General features: G+C 38.4%; 1 protein-coding gene across 1 annotated transcript in view; it reads right to left on the reverse strand.

Annotated features, from left to right (window-relative positions):
- Positions 1-9,515: 9,515 nt before the first annotated feature.
- Positions 9,516-18,252, reverse strand: part of dsg2.1 (desmoglein 2, tandem duplicate 1) — a 37,402-nt gene continuing 28,665 nt past the window's right edge. The window contains exons 17-23 of the mRNA XM_082147770.1: positions 13,659-14,077; positions 13,420-13,562; positions 12,635-12,856; positions 12,131-12,370; positions 11,920-12,047; positions 11,516-11,806; positions 9,516-11,322 (exon numbers count right to left, since the gene is read on the reverse strand). Coding sequence (XP_082003896.1) covers positions 10,285-11,322; positions 11,516-11,806; positions 11,920-12,047; positions 12,131-12,370; positions 12,635-12,856; positions 13,420-13,562; positions 13,659-14,077 — 2,481 coding nt within the window. The 3' untranslated portion in view covers positions 9,516-10,284. The remainder of the gene's footprint in view (positions 11,323-11,515; positions 11,807-11,919; positions 12,048-12,130; positions 12,371-12,634; positions 12,857-13,419; positions 13,563-13,658; positions 14,078-18,252) is intronic.

Below are 18,252 nucleotides of genomic sequence, written 5' to 3' on the forward strand. Positions count from 1 at the left end.
AATTATTTGTTTGTGTTTGTGGCCTAACGTGAGTAATGTCAGTTCATGCATTACATAAAGAACATTGAACCATATATGGAATTGACTTCTGAAGAAACACACCTTAGATAATTATTTTTTACCAAGGAGAAAGCCATTAAAAATGTCGTCAGTCTTTGATTTGAATCGCTTCAATTGCTTGAATCAGTTCAAACTTGTTTGCTTCAAATAGCAGTTCCTTATGACGTTACCAGCCACTGACAATTTATTGAATTTTTATTTAAACATTTATTTACTCGTCAAAGTCAGTTGTTTTTCAACCACTTTACCCAACTTGCTAAAATCATGAAGGCCACCCCTAGCCGTCTTGCGGTATTCGGCCGATAAATTTAACATTTTGACATTTTAAAAAATCGTAGCTTCATTGGAATGGTACGTGTCATGATCTCGGTGCTGTGTCTTTTGTTTTGAATGGACTTTTATGTTAATGTGTATTATATTAAGTGTATTCTCTGTTCTCATTGTTTCAGTGTTCTCTTCCTGTTTGCTTTATATCTCTTCTTGTTGTCCTATTAGTTGTTATAGTTCCCGTCATTAGTTGGCAAAAATTCAACCACAATGCAGTAAAAGAGTGGACAGCAAGGAAGGGCTTTGGGTCATTCTATATTTAGGGGTACATTTCATGTCAGCCAAAAAGTCAGGAAATCAGTATTCTTTTTTGAGCAATAAACTAGGTGGTTAAATAATATATGCCCTTAATGTGATAAATTAGTTATTTGGCAAGCTTAAGCTCTAATGATTTTTTTTAAATATGTTAATGAAAATTAACATTTGATTCATTATTTTGTCAACTGTGTTACGGACAAATGCTGTGTCAAATGAAACATGAATGAAGTAACACATGTTTGATAACACATTTGTTTGAAAGTTTTTTAGTCTATTCACTAGAGTTTTTGAGGTTATCTGTCTAACTGATTTGTAAATATGAATTGGGGGCTTCATAATGGTCGTTGTGGGATGATGTCATGAAGGATGAAACTTTTCTTCAACATAAATTCACAGTATGCTGAATTTAGTATTATTCAACATCCTTACCCAAGATTTCCATTTCCAGAGATATCCCTATCTAGTTTTCTGACGGTTTAGTTCACATTTAAAATATTTATGACATAAAAACCACACTTAACACAGTTGACAGAGAAAGTAACACAGTTGACAGAAGTAACACCGTTGACAGGACACATTAGAAGGAAAAGAGAAAACTTCCTTTAAGATGATAACTTTCTTTTTATTCAACAAATGTAGGTTTAAGTCAATCATGAGTAATTCTGAATGGTTTATAACCCTTGACAAATGTGAATATATTATGTTATGGATACTGAGTTCATAGAAAGTGTGGCCGTGATGAGATCAGTTAAGTTTATCCATTGTAATGCAAATCATGGTTTTAGGCAATTTGTAATTTTGTGTAATGTAAATGTAATTTCCATATAATGTAGTGTGAGCATAAATTTAAACTGAATTGTCAACATTGTCAGTTGATAGGTAACACAGTTGACGGGTAACACGGTTGACATTTCGGCCATTTTAGGGCCTTGTGCAAAATGCTGGCCTTGGACTAGTTAGTAGATGACCTTGATTAACTTATGTTTTTATATTCTTTCTCTACACATTTATAAATATAACATGTGACGCAAGTTCACCAGAACATGTTGATAACACAGTTGACGGTCAATGAATCTATTCTATGCGCAGACAATAATATAGATAATATATTGAAGAGGAGAAGTTATGACTTACCACACTGTCTTCACATTTCCCTCCAAAAAAGGAATTGCATCACAGTGATGTTGGACATGTGACTTTGGAACAAATCATTGCTGATTTATAGGGGGTTTTATAGGGAGTAACACAGTTGACACTGATTTCTCTGACATACACAAAATGGGTGATTTAATGTAGATGCATAAGCAAAATATTTTTTTAAACACCTTTCTCACAAGTTAATGATTATTTTGGACAATATTTATAAGAAATATATACAGAAACATGCATTCTAGAGCTAATCTGAAGAGCAAAACCTCATATTTACCAAATCGGACAGCACAAAAACAGCAACTTCCAGTATAGAATATGCTATTTTTGCAAGATAAAAGATGGGTATCTGTTGGATTTTTGTATTAAATGAATTAGAAATGTCCCTTGATATAAAAGTGATCATTGATTGAAGTGAAATGTTCATGATTTAAAAAAAAAATGATAATAGAGTCCATGGACCTGACATGTACCCCTAATTATAGAATGACTCCTTTACATTCTAAAACATCAAGAGTGCAAAACAGACACACCCAACAACACACACACACACACACGCGCACGCGCACGCGCACGCGCACGCACACACAAGAACTGGTAGGGCTACTACCATACAGCAAAAATGAGTCAGAAGACTGAAATGAGAGGTTCAGATTACACTGTTAGACTTTTCTGTAATTTCTACAGTTATTTACTTTAAATCCCCCAGTATTATACTGCTATTTCTCTTTACAGTAAATAACTGTGATTCCAATTGCATCATGGGAATTTTCTGTGACGTCTAACACCACATACAGAGACTTACTGTATTTTTTAAATTTGCTGTATACTACTGTATATGACGTAACTGCCTCTCTGGCTGGCACCATTCCACCGTGCTTTTTATTTCCTAATTTTTGCCTTACACCACGTGTCTACAACGCTATAATAGCCAGAGGCTGTCTATATTGGACACATTGAAGCGACCGGACCTTTAAATGCAAACCTGTTTATCCCTTGTAAGAACTAGTGCGAGCGCTTGGACTCGTATCGGACTACGTCTGAAATATTATGGCAAGCCGTTTTAACATTTAATCATTTAAACCGACTAGTCTCTATTTTCATGCTACTAGTACTTATTATTTAGATACTAGTATCTATTCCATTAAGTACTAGTACTTATTCATTAGCTACTAGTGTTTATTCTTTAGGTACTAGTGCTTATTCTTTAGATACTAGTGCTTATTCTTTAGGTACTAGTACTTATTCAATAGATACTAGTACTTATTCATTAGATACTAGTACTTATTCATTAGATACTAGTACCTATTAAATAGATACTAGTACTTATTCATTAGATACTAGTACTTATTCATTAGATACTAGTTCTTATTTATTAGATACTAGTACTTATTCATTAGTTACTAGTACTTATTATTAGATACTAGTACTTATTCATTAGATACTAGTACCTATTAAATAGATACTAGTACCTATTAAATAGATACTAGTACTTATTCCAATAGTGACTAGTAAGTATTCTTTTGTTACTAGTAACAAATAAAAAATTTTGCCATTGACTTCTATGGGCATCTGTCATTCAGATATCAACTATTCAGTTCTGACTAGTATGTATTCCAATTGTGACTAGTACATATATATTAGATACTAGTAGTTATTTATTAGGTACTAGTACTTATTTTTTAGATACTAGTAACTATTACTAGATACTAGTATGTATTCAATAAACACTAGTACTAAGTCATTAGATACTAGTACCTATTAAATAGATACTAGTACTTATTCATTAGATACTAGTACTTATTCAATAGATACTAGTACTTATTCATTAGATACTAGTACTTATTCATTAGATACTAGTACCTATTAATTAGATACTAGTACTTATAAATTAGCTACTAGTACTTATTCAATAGATACGAGTAACTATTTATTAGATACTAGTATTTATTCCAAATGTTACTAGTAAGATTTTTTATTTTACTAGTAAGATTTTTAATTGAACTATCCAGTGGCATTTCTGACTAGTCATAACATAAGACGAGTAAAAAAGCAGTTGTTACTAGTAAAATAAAAAATCTTACTAGTAACATTCGGAATAAATACTAGTATCTAATAAATAGGTACTAGTATCTATTGAATAGGTACTAGTATGTAATTTATAAGTACTAGTATCTAATTAATAGGTACTAGTATCTAATGAATAAGTACTAGTATCTAATGAATAAGTACTAGTATCTATTAAATAAGTACTAGTATCTACTGAATAAGTACTAGTATCTAATGAATAAGTACTAGTATCTAATGAATAAGTACTAGTATCTAATGAATAAGTACTAGTATCTATTGAATAAGTACTAGTATCTATTGAATAAGTGCTAGTATCTAATGAATAAGTACTAGTATCTAATGAATAAGTACTAGTATCTATTGAATAAGTACTAGTATCTAATGAATAAGTACTAGTATCTAATAAATAAGAACTAGTATCTAATGAATAAGTACTAGTATCTATTGAATAAGTACTAGTATCTAAAGAATAAGTACTAGTATCTAATGAATAAGTACTAGTATCTAATGAATAAGTACTAGTATCTAATGAATAAGTACTAGTATCTATTGAATAAGTACTAGTATCTAATGAATAAGTACTAGTATCTAATAAATAACTACTAGTATCTAATATATATGTACTAGTCACAATTGGAATACATACTAGTCAGAACTGAATAGTTGATATCTGAATGACAGATCCCCATAGAAGTCAATGGCAAAAAAAATTATTTGTTACTAGTAACAAAAGAATAGTTACTAGTCACTATTGGAATAAGTACTAGTATCTATTTAATAGGTACTAGTATCTAATGAATAAGTACTAGTATCTAATAATAAGTACTAGTAACTAATGAATAAGTATTAGTATCTAATAAATAAGAACTAGTATCTAATGAATAGGTACTAGTATCTAATGAATAGGTACTAGTATCTAATGAATAAGTACTAGTATCTAATAAATAAGAACTAGTATCTAATGAATAAGTACTAGTATCTATTGAATAAGTACTAGTATCTAAAGAATAAGTACTAGTATCTAATGAATAAGTACTAGTATCTATTGAATAAGTACTAGTATCTAAAGAATAAGTACTAGTATCTAATGAATAAGTACTAGTATCTAATGAATAAGTAAGTACTAGTATCTAATGAATAAGTACTAGTATCTAATGAATAAGTACTAGTATCTATTGAATAAGTACTAGTATCTAATGAATAAGTACTAGTATCTAATAAATAAGAACTAGTATCTAATGAATAAGTACTAGTATCTAATGAATAAGTACTAGTATCTAATGAATAAGTACTAGTATCTAATGAATAAGTACTGAATAAGTACTAGTATCTATTGAATAAGTACTAGTACCTAAAGAATAAGCACTCTAAAGAATAGGCACTAGTACCTAAAGAATAAACACTAGTAGCTAATGAATAAGTACTAGTACTTAATGGAATAGATACTAGTATCTAAAAAATAAGTACTAGTAGCATGAAAATAGAGACTAGTCGGTTTAAATGATTAAATGTTAAAACGGCTTGCCATAGAAATATAACGGCCGCGGCGCATCACTACACTGTCTGTGATTTGTCGTGTCGCGTCAGACAGACATCCAGTGTAGGTAATGGGGTCTGTCTTTTGTTGGATCGCGACGTTCGTGTCTGGCCCGGGGAAGAGACGGAATTCACTTCACCGAGAGAGAGATCAGCAAGCAAGGTAAAAAAAAAAAAAAAAAAAAAAACATTCTGTGTATGTTGACAGGATTGTGCCCAGTTTAACGTATGTTATAACGTTAACGTTAGCCTAACGTTACTCGTCGTCAACAGGGTGGTAACGAACTTTACCATGGTAAACTGAGCTAACGTTTCATTTTACACACTTTGTTAGATTATTGAATTGTCGAGTTAAAATGCCAACGAGCAACGCGTTTACATTAACAATAAATGTGAATAAACTAATGTGAAATTCTGTTTATATCTTAATGTTGGCCTACTGATGAGAACCTTTATAGTTTTAGCATTAGTTTGCAAACTATACCATATTATAGTTTTTTTTTTTTTTTTATGGAATTTAATATTTACTTCCATTTTTGTGTTTAAAGGCAACTGCAACAAAGCGCCAATTCGCGCCAGTGACTTAGCAAGATTCCAGAGGTAGGCCAGCCCATTTGTGATATATTTTGAGATAAGTTTGCTGAAATGATTAGCATACACTATGTGAAAATTGCTTTTGAGCCACTGGTGCAGAGGTAGCTAACAATATCTTATAAAATCTCTATAAAATTGGCTAACTTTATATCAAATAAGTGACCTTTGCATTATGTCTAACTTTATTACACAGCAAATGAACCAATCAGAAGATGGACCATTGTCTTTGTTCAGTCTCACCAGATTAAATGTATCCAGGTAAGCACTGCAGTAAAACTCTCACTAATTCATTCAGACCAAATCTAGCATTCTAAACAACTTAAGTTTATATTTTTGCATTATTTTTATATTTTATTAGCCAGCGACTCTACCATTGCAGTTCCACCTGACTAGGAAGGTCCTAATATCAGCGCACAGGTGGGTTAACTACTGTAGGAAGGAGAACGATCATCACACAGTGATTTCTTGCATGTATCTTACTGTGTATTTGTCTCAAACAGGTACTCCTTCACTGCAGACAAGCTGAAATGGGCTAAAATCATCTATTTCAGTCGTTCAACTTCTTTCTATGCATCTCAGCATTTTTGGACAGAATTTAGGATTTGTAAGTATTAAAATTTAATCTGGCATAATTTAATTTAGTTCTTTTGTATGCTATTTATTGACAAAAGCTGTTTACAAATATATATTAAGTTTTTGTGAAAATAATAATAAAAATTAACAAAAAAGGAGGTTAAAAATAATGTGACACTAATATTCTCTCTCTCTCTCTCTCTCTCTCTCTCTCTCTCTCTCTCTCTCTCTCATATAGTTTTGGAACCGGGATCTCCTCTGAAGGACTGAGTACATTTGTGTTTGTGGGCACGCATGCAGACCAGGGAACACTCTGATGTTGTCAATCAAGTTCTGAACAGGAACCAATCTTTGGAGAAGTTCATTTATTCACAAAGGTGGACAAAAACATTGTGTTGGCTTTTTAAAGATTATTTTGATGATGACTTTTACTCCTATGCTGTAGAAAAGATGGAGTAGACAGTCAGACATTGATAATAATAATAAATGTTTCTTGAGCATCAAAGAGACTTCTTTCAAAAACATTACGCCACTTAAATACTTCTTTTGGCCACCAGTGTACATGAATCCAACACATTTTTGGAAATAAGTGAAATTATTTTTAAGGTGGGGTTATGTGTCTTGTATTGTGAAAAGAACTGTTTTGTCCTGTTTTGGACATTTCCTTTTTGAATGCTTAATGTATTTATATTCTGCAGTTTTATGAATGTAATGGTTGATATTTCATTATAATACTTGTATAAGCTAAACAACCAATGACTCTACATTCATTTAGTCAAATGCTAATGTTTTGTTTATGATTTTATGTATGTTTTCAAAAATGTTTGCAGTGAAGGACAGCACATAATGTGTTAATTTAACACGTTTACACATCTTTGTGCTAACCTCTCTGACATATTTACTTTGTTAAAATCATTAACACAATGAATGAGTTAAAATTAACACAAAAAATGTTGTCTCTAAACTTACCCATTAATGTGTAAAAATTTCACACATCATTTCCAGCATTGGCATGTTTATTTTGTGATATATATGAAATGTTTTAAATAAAAAAATGGTATTTTGTGATAACTTTGTCTAATTGGTTTGTATGAAAGTAGTACTTATGTAGGATAAAAATAAAATTAATCATATATCAAAATTATCAAATCTAATTTTTATTTAGTACAAATAAAAATAATTACAGTAGTGTACTGATTAGCTTAGTTTTTACAGTAATGCACTGTACTGATTAGCTTCGTTTTTACAGTAATGCACTGTATTACACAAAACTGAAATACGGTTTGGTACTGTAACTCTTAATTACAGTAACTTACTGGCAACAGTGTTGCCAGTAAGTTACTGTAAAAAACCCTTGAAAAGTCTAACAGTGTAGATCAGGTCCAGATGGATTAAGGTGTTATAAAGCATTCATTTTTGTTACATTTTTATTGAATTTTAATGTTACGTGTAACAAAATGCTTTCTCTGTATTCAGGTTTGACTGTAGTAATGCAAAAACGTGTGCACTTCAAATCAAAATGTCAAAAAATATATGTAAGCCTTGACAAAAAGTAGTATTTGAGAATTTCTAAAATATACATTCAAATCCACTACTTAAAAGTAGCCTAAGTAATTTTGTCTTAAAACTACTAGGGAATTCACTAGGGAAAAGTTTCATTTTCAGGTGTCCGGTCAGGTCAGGTCGAAGTGACTCCCAAATGAGGACCACTAGAGTGACCTTTTAAAATGTCCACCAGTACTACAAGTGTGCCTATACTAGTTGTGTTGACCATAAATGTTCTGTTGAAAATGTAACTGTCATGTTGATAGATATTTCAAAGGGCTTTCTGTCATTTAAAAAAATATTGGGCTGTGAAAAAAGAGGATAGAATTACGTTAAAGTGCCTGTGTAAAAAACGAATCCAGATTTGGTTCATTAACCCTCTGGGCCCTAAAGGTATTTTAGGGCCCTGAAGAAGTTTTGACATGCCCTGACATTTGTGCTTTTTTCAGTTGCTTAAAAACATATTAATGGTATAAGAAAGTCGTCCAATGGCTTGGAAAATATGACCACAAGAAAGTAGTATCTGTTATGTTTTTAATATTGTTACAGTGGAATACAAAGAAAAAAGAAAATATTCTGAATCTGAACAGAGCGCAGTGGACTTGCCTCAGATATTCTTTGATATCAACGTCACATTAAAATACAATGTGATTCATTATTTTTCTGATGGATGACTTTTTTTTCTTTTTTTTTTCTCATTCAGTCAAACTTGACAAAAAAGGAATATTTGTAGCATAGCCTTATTATTTGATATGATTTGTTTCAGTTCTTTTGAGTGGCAGTTCCCAAAACCAGCACCCGTATTTTAAAACGATTGTTCGGAAAAAGGTGGATATTTCAAGTTGTCTCTGTGTCCATATGTTGTTCTCGCCAATTGAAACAAAACTGGCCAATTGAATTCTCTGAGACCAAACTTGTACAGTTCAGTTTTGCTACAGGAATGTTTTGTTTGACATTTGCCCACGGACAGATACAACATTACACTGGATGACATAAAAATGACGGTTTATTGTATTTTGGTAGTCTTTTACAGTCAAACATATCAAACATTTATAAAAATGACCATTTAAAAAAAAGTTCTAAACAGCCTTATGCTGCTTTACAATATATTTTATTGACCCCTGAAAAATGTTTCACTGCCGAAACCACTTCCATATTTTCCCACTATGTAGCTATGAGTCCATTTCTGGGAAAGTTGTAACCCACTTCCCATTTTTGGGTACCAAACCAGAGCTGTCATAGAAAAAGCCCAGCACCGCAACTGTAGTATATATATATATATATATATATATATATATATATATATATATATATATATATATATATATATTTCTTTTTTAGCATTAAATTCCTACTATTGCTCAAAGGAAATGTGCTTCAGTTATTGTATAGCTAAATACAAATGTTTTGAAAAAATGTTTTTTTTTTTTTTGTTTTTTACAAATATATGACTCTTTTACATAACATTCATTTCATACACATATGCATTATTGCTTGGAATGTGTGTTTGGTCTTTGTATTTAAATGCACTGCAAATGAAAACCACAAGCTTCTGTTTAGAAGTGATTAAAAGAGGAATGAACAATATTGTAAAAATGCAAACAAACTCTGATCTATCCTATAGACACCTTCCCAAAACATACAATGTAGTTCACCTGATGCCAAAAGTGATTTATTAATTGTCTTTTACTGCTCTGTACATTTCAGGATACTAAAAAAAAATCTGCCCTTCTGGCTTGGCTGATTTCTGCATTTAATAGGTGGTTCCTGTACATCTGCTCATTACTAAAATAGCTTTGAGCTGATTTGCATAAATTGCACTGGAATGGCCTCAGGGTAACCAGAACTGCATAGTATTGGCGAGTAATAGTCTTTACAGAACACACACACTGAATGCATACATGCAGTAACATGTCACAAATATGCAACAAAAGAAGGGGGGGGGAATTCATGTATAATGCACAACAAATACAAAGAAGTAAACTCAAGGGCATTAAAACCAGTTTTTCAAGCATTAATTAGCCTATTCTCCATGACCAAACATGTTGACAACATGATACTCTAATGATTTGCATGCATAAAAGCAAAAAATTGCTTTTCAAAACTTTTTACGGCTTTCTAAACCCTCTAACACTCTCACAACTGTACACGTACTGTATGAGTGTTGCATTGTTACTTGATACTTTGTGTTGTCATAACCTTTCTCTCCTGGACAACAACTTTATGCGACGATGGATTTTGGTTAATCTGGACAGATGACCCACCGATTCCAACGTTACCAATAATGGACTCTGTGGTGGACACCATGCCCCTTTGAAGACCCCCCTGGACCATACCTGATCCCCCTTTATTCTCCATATAATAGACATTTTGAGATCCACCATGAGTGGAAACACCTTTTTTGAGGGACCCCTGAATCACCTGGCCCCCTTGTCCTTCCACGACCATCAGGCCCTGAGATCCAGCAAGTGTCCCCTGAAGGACTTGACCGCTTGAGGCTCCCCCATCCACCAAAAACATTTGTGATCCAGACAGATTACTTGTGTGCAGCATTCCGGTGTTGAGAGCCTGAGCAGAACCACCCCTGTCCAAAAGCACCATTCTCTCACCACGATTCAGGGTATTCACCGCCATGTTGGTGCCCTGGACTACAACCCCCTCGGCTACTGGTCCGCTGTTCAGCACGTACATGTTCTGTCCGACTCCCATGGTGGGCCTTTCAGTGAGCAGTACAGTGCTGGGCTGTGGCTCGACCATGTAGTACATTTGCTGCGGTTGCACCACGTAAGTTGGAGCCGGCTGGACACTCGTAATCACTGTGGGCCGGTTGTCTGTGACAAGCACGTTCTCCACAAGACGAGATGGTGTCGCAGCCATGTTGGAAGTTATACTCATTGAATTTGTAGATAGATCTCTGTTAGTGGCTATATTCCCTGTATTTATAACATTGGTTGTTGTAGATGCCACCTCGGTACGGTCCACGACGGGTTTTGGAGCGGGAGGAAGAGGAGCGGGGACCTCAGTCTTTCTACCTCCGCATATTTCAGCGAGTGTGGTGAACTTTGGCCCCAGGTCATTCAGAAACTCTAGGTCATTGTTATCTTCGAGTATGCTGCAGCAGCCGACAGAGCCAACAGGGGAGCCGTTCCCCTCATAACCATACACCATGGGTTCATTCTTAGCAAATCCATCCTCCAATCCTCGGCTTTTCTATAACACACATAGAGCAATACATATATGTGATCCACATAGATAGATTAGACAGACAGACAGAGAGACAGATAGATAGATAGATAGATAGATAGATAGATAGATAGATAGATAGATAGATAGATAGATAGATAGATAGAAAAACAGGTAGATTAATTGTTTATATACACATTATCCAGTAGGTATATATTACCTGTGAATAGTATTCATTCAGGAACCTTTCTGACACGGCCATATCGTCAAAATCTCCAGCCACTTCTCTACTCATTTCAAGGGTCTCATTTCTCCTAATCGAGTCCATGTAGCCCATACCCATACCCATACCCATACCATTGTAGCCACTGTAGCCACGACCACCAGATATAGAATTGGAATCCAGGTAGCCTACTGCTGTTCCTCGACCACCTGAAATCTGCATACCACCCACACCTTTGGATTCAAATCCAATCATCGGACCATCAATATTGTCAGGTACCGGAACATCCTGTCAGAGACAAAATGGTTTGATTTATTTAGCTTTATGATAAAAATAACATCTCAATCCTGATAACATATCACACCTGTTATGTAATTCAATAAGATGTTCAAATTTCTTACCCTGTCCTCTCCCTGGCCCTCAGTATGGTAAGAGATGAGATGCTCTTTAGTGTCATAGGGCATGTCTGTAAAACCTCCTGCCATCCCAGCAGCTCCACACTTACAGAGCAGCATCAGGAGTGGGATGACTGTAACAGAGGAGAAATACAGCATTTATTTCAGCACCATAATAACTATAAATCATAATCTCTCTGTGAACTTGGTTACTTACGCAATAATGAAAGCAAACCAAGGAAGAGCACGCCAATTCCAGAAGCTCCAAACTTTGACCCCTTCTTAAGCATTCCCGTTCCAGTTCGGTCACAACCCCCCTGGGTTGTACAGGTACACACTTCCACCACTATTTTCTGAGGTTCTGGACATCCCAACCCCTGCTGGTCCTTAACATCCACCATCAGCTCATGTTCTCCCGGCCACAGTTTTTCATGGGTCCTGAAGATGGAAGTGGTATCTGATGAGGAGAAGAACAGCAGATCTCAAACACAGAGTCAGTAATAACATCCCAATTAATAGACCTCTGACAAGTACTTAATATGTTTGACTTCTTACAACACAAAATACCTAAAACAGTGTAGACTATTTGTTAGAAATAGTTAAATACCTATAAAACATTTAGACAAAGACCCCACAGTGACACTAGATGGATAGATAGATAGATAGATAGATAGATAGATAGATAGATAGATAGATAGATAGATAGATAGATGGTGTGTACCATTTAAATGCTCGATTGACCATTTCCCCTTAGTTCCTTCTGGGACAACATTGAAGGTGAATGGAGCTCCATTGGGTGGTGCATCCTGATCCTCTGCAGTGACTAAGACCGCGTCCTTTTCAGTACAAAGTGTCTGGACTTTGCTTGTCAAAGTGGGGCAGTGGTCATTAAAATCCTCTTCCTGGATGGCAATGGTACCCGTTGCCGTCTTAGAAGGCAAGTCTATGAGAGACAAAAAAAAAAAAAAAAAAAAAAAAAAAAAAATTATATTCATATTTTATATAGACATTATAAAAATAAGATAAATAATAATAAACAAATATAAGTAACTGTTGTTGAGAAAAAACAACTGTTGTCTGTTTTAAAAAAGGACAAAACATTTAAAAAGAAAAAGAAATATAGCAAAAAATTAAGAGAATATAAATTTCTATATTAAATGAAATATAAAGTAATGTTAATTGGTATTTTACAATATAACTTGCAGATTGTTACAGTACTTCCAAACATCACTGACTCAGTAACTATTGCTGATAAATGTGAAGATGCCGCCATCTTCAGGACATGTTATGTATCTGCAATATCATGTGGTCATATTAAACAAGAATATGCCACACTGGAAGTGTGATTTGTCAATAAGTTATTGAAGTATACTATCATATATTTTTGCAACATCTGGCAACAGTTCAAAAATACTTTTTATTTAATAGGCTAAATACTAAAATCCAAATCCACATCCTTATAAAACAACAAAGATTAAAAAGTTTTCTCTTTTCCCTGGAACTTGCCTTGAGTTACGCAGTAAATGGTGCCGTAGTAGGTGCCGTTTACTAGATACTTGGACTCGCGGTCAGGAGCCTTGTTCATTCGAATGGCCCCTGTAGTCTCATCAATGCTCAGCCAGTTATCTGGGTCAGATGCTTTAATATACCTATTGGAAAAGCGAACATAGTTCAGGCTCATTTATCATTGATTTAAATGCTGATTTCTCTTCATTTTTGATAAAACTGTTTTGATGTAAACGTACTTTACGTTGGTAGCTTCCTTTCCTGTGTCTGTATCAATAGCCGGGTAACGTGCGATGATCTCTTTGCTGTCAAAAGTCTTGCCTTCTGAGATGGGGATGGCTTTTGTTCGGGGCAGAAACTTGGGTCCTTCCGGCTGGTTTTTCACATTTATCTTCACGTTGTGGAGGTTACCGCCTGACGATGACGATGACCATGAACTGCTACCTCCACATCCACTGCCACCACCACTGCTGCCTCTGCCACCACCTCCACCTCCTCTTCCTCCTCCTCCTCCTCCTCCTCCTCCTGCACCTGCACCACTGCCCCCAAAGTTGACATTCATTCCTGATTGTGCTCCAGATACAGAGGGGTGGAACGGAGCTTTGTTGACTACACCGATGCCAAGGTTCAGGTCTTTGACATCCTCATAATCAACAGCCTGCAGGGAAAATGGACATAAAATTCTTTCTTCAGGCAAAGGGCTGAGAGTATAATCTGCTTTAGAACTTTTCAATGCTAGCGTGTACGAGTTAGCATGCAATTAACTAACAAGAGCTAACTAACTAGCAATGTTAAAAGTACCAGTACTTTTAAAGAAAGTTGATACTAAAAAAAGGTAACAATACTAGTCTTTCTTCTGTATTGATAATACCAATTACTGACTCAATGTCTGACTATTTTTGAATCTGTTGCAAAATGTTCATCTTTGCAATGTATTAATGTAAACAGTAGATTATGTTTCATGTGAATGGTTATAGAATCCTTTTTGGGGAAACAAACCCCAGAGTACACTACTATTCAAAAGTCTGGGATCAGTAATATATTTTTGAAAGAAGTTTATGCTTTTATTCAGCAAGGACGTATAATTGATAAAAGGTATAGAGGTATTGTATTAAAGGTATACCCGTTTCGTGGAAAGTGCTGACAACACTTTCTGGCTGTATGACAGTTTTATCTTTTAATAAAGAAATTGATTTACTGAGTAAGAATACTGAATAACTTGATTATAACTTGAATAACTGAATATTATTATCGAAGCCGTAATCGGTTACTAACGTAACCTCGGTTCTCTCTAGAAGAGGGAACGAGTATTGCGTAAGTTAGCTTACGCTACGGGTAAAGTAATCTTTTCTCGAGATATGAAGCCAAAAAATTATCCTTAATTTTTATTCATTGTCAACGCAGTGCAGCAGCTAGCAGACCTAGAGCAGGCTATCTAGCACGCTCATTGGCTGCTCCGTGGCAACTGCAGCAGCCTACCAGTGAGCCTGGCGTGACGTCACGCCCAATGAGGGTGCACGCGCCCTCACGAGTCACAGCCCGCCAGAATTGGAGTGGCTTAGCGTATAAAAGGAAGGCTCGGAGGCTGATACCCTGGTTTTCATCGACTGAAGCGAAATGAGCTCGTGGCGCGAGCACGGCGGGTTACGCAATACTCGTTCCCTCTTCTAGAGAGAACCGAGGTTACGTTAGTAACCGATTACGTTCTCTTACGAGAGGTTCTCTCGTATATGCGTAAGTTAGCTTACGCTACGGGAACCCCTTGTCAACGCCGTGTGCGCCCAGCATCCACTACATGAGTCCCAGGGGAAACCCGGGGAACACTGATAAGTGGGAAACAGGTGGCCGGCAGTTTATTAGTGGGCCAGCACATGTTCATAAGCACACATTGGGGGGTGTAGAGCGGCTCGGCCGGTCTCTACTGACATAACCCTTTCTAGTGCAGCTCAACCAGGAGAGCTAAATCGAGTAAGTAGCCCGCGCACAAGAGTGTGGGCAGGGCATACACACGACTCAGACTGATAGAAGTTTAGCCTGCAGGGCGGGGACTTCCAGGTTATAAAACCTAGCAAATGTAGAGGGGGAGGCCCAGCCTGCCGCTGTACAAATGTCATGAATGGAAATCCCGCTGGACCAAGCCCACGATGAGGCAATGCCTCTGGTTGAATGAGCCCGGATGCCCAAGGGGCACTGCAGGTTTCTGGACGCATAAGCTGCCGCAATAGCGTCCACTATCCATCTGGACAGACTGTGTTTCGAGGCGGCGAGACCCTTGGTGCGCCCTCCAAACGAAACGAAAAGCTGCTCCGAGTGCCTGAAGGCGGCGGAGCGCGTGACGTAATTCCTCAGAGCCCTGACAGGGCAGAGGAGGTTACTATCAACCTCGCTGCCGGATGCCGGTAGGGCTGAGAGGGAAATGACCTGCGCTCTGAAAGGAGTGCCCATCACCTTGGGGACGTAACCATGTCTCGGTTTGAGAATGACTATTGAGTCATTAGGTCCGAACTCAAGACACGCCGCGTTAACTGATAACGCGTGTAAGTCACCCACGCATTTAACTGAAGACAGAGCTATCAGAAAACGGTTTTGAACGTGAGGTATTTCAGATCCACAGTGTCCAAAGGTTCGAAGGGATAAGCTTTCAGGGCCTCTAGGACCAAGACAAATCCCAGATCGGAACCGAGGGGGGCCGCGGGGGATTCATCCTCCTGGCTCCCTTAAGGAAGCGGATGATGAATTCATTCCTTCCTAATGCGCGGCCGTGCGCCGAGTCGGCGAACGCTGCAATAGCCGCAACATAGACTTTGAGCGTGGAGGGGGACCTGCCCGCGTCCAGCAGCTCCTCAAGGAAGCACAAAACCCACGAAATCCCACACGCTTGTGGGTTTAAATTTTTCCCCGTGCACCACTTGTTAAACACAGACCATTTTGACGCGTAGAGCCGTCTCGTAGAGGGGGCTCTAGACTGCGTGATCGTGTTCACGACCCCTTTTGGCAAATCAACGAGTATCCGTTGATTCTCCACGCATGCAGAGACCAGCGCTCTGGATGGGGATGCCAGATCGAACCGCAGGCTTGAGAGAGGTCTCTCCTCACCGGGATCGGCCATGGGGCTGAGTCTGCCAGCTGCATTAATTCCGGGAACCATGTCTGGTTCTCCCAGTGTGGGGCTATGAGGAGCACTGAGTGGCGCGTTTCTCTGATCCTCCCGATCACCTGGGGTAACAGCGAGATCGGGGGAAAAGCGTACAGCGGGAGGCTGGGCCAGGCTCGGGGCCAGCGCGTCCTCGCTCTTCGAGAAGAATATCGGGCAGTGGGCGTTGTCGTCTGACGCAAAGAGGTCGACTTTCGCTCTGCCGAACAGGCGCCATAGAAGCTGGACTGTCTGGTGGTGCAGAGACCATTCCCCGGGGGGAACGTTGTCTCTGGACAGTCTGTCTGGGCCGACGTTCAGGTGACCGGGCACATGCGCGGCTCTCAGCGAGCGCAGTGAGCCCTGAGCCCAAACGAGGAGGCGTTCCGCCAGTGCGCAGAGGATTTTGGATCTGATCCCGCCCTGACGGTTCACGTAGGGCACCACTGACATGTTGTCTGTGCGAACTAGTACATGGTGTCCTCGCAGGTATGGGAGAAAATGTTTCAGTGCATTCTCGACCGCTAGCATCTCCAGACAGTTTATGTGAAGGCATTTCTCCCGGTCTGAACAGAGGCCATAGACAGGTCGGCCCTCGAGAAGCGCTCCCCAACCTAGGTTGGAGGCGTCTGTCGAGATCGTTTTCCGGTGCGAGATAACTCCCATTGTAACTCCCCGTTGGTACCATTCGGCCGCCAGCCAGGGCTGCAGGGCTGAGACGCGAGCCGCCGGCAATCCACGCTCTGCGGGGCGCTCTCGCTCTCAGCCAGCGCTGAAGCGGGCGCATGCGCGGTAAGCCCAGCTGAAGCACCGCTGCAGCTGAAGCCATGTGGCCCAACATCATCTGAAATTCAGGGGGAAACACCTGCCTTTCTGAAAAGACGCGGCGAGATGTCGAATACGGCACGCGCGCTGTGTCGACAGTCTGGCCGTCATAGCCACCGAGTCCAGCTCTATTCCCAAAAAAGAGATTGACTGACTGGGTATTAATGAGCTCTTGGTCCAGTTGACCGAGAGACCCAAGCTTTTCAGATGGCTGAGAAGCGCTAGTCTGTGGGATATGAGATCTTCCTCTGACTGCGCTAGAATCAACCAGTCGTCCAAATAGTTCAGAATTCGCATGCCCTGTGTTCTCAGGGGAGCGAGGGCCGAGTCCATGCACTTCGTGAACGTACGGGGTGCTAAAGACAGGCCGAACGGGAGGACGGTGTATTGATATACCTGACCGTCGAAGGCGAATCTCAAGAATGGCCTGTGACGGGGTATAATCTGAATCTGAAAGTATGCGTCTTTCAGATCGAGAGAAATAAACCAGTCCCTCGGGCGGATTTGCGCGAGGATTTGTCTGGTTGTGAGCATTTTGAACGGCCGTCTCATGAGAGCTTTGTTCAAATATCTCAGATCCAATATGGGTCTGAGAGCTCCGTCCTTCTTGGGAACGAGGAAATAACGGCTGTAAAAGCCCGTCTCGGTCAGAGAAGGATGCACTCGTTCTATCGCCCCCTTGCACAATAGTTTCGCTATTTCTGTATGAAGCAGATGGGCTGCTTCTGTATTCACTCTCGTCTCGGTCCGTGCTCGAAAACGCGGGGGACGGCGAGCGAACTGCAGCGAATAGACCCGTTTCACAATGTTCAGCACCCATTCTGACACGCCCGGGATAGCTTCCCACGCTTCCGCATGCATAGCTAGGGGTCGAA

The sequence above is a fragment of the Leuciscus leuciscus genome, assembly GCF_965113295.1.
Source record: "Leuciscus leuciscus genome assembly, chromosome: 19".
In the NCBI taxonomy this organism is placed as follows: Eukaryota; Metazoa; Chordata; class Actinopteri; order Cypriniformes; family Leuciscidae; genus Leuciscus; species Leuciscus leuciscus.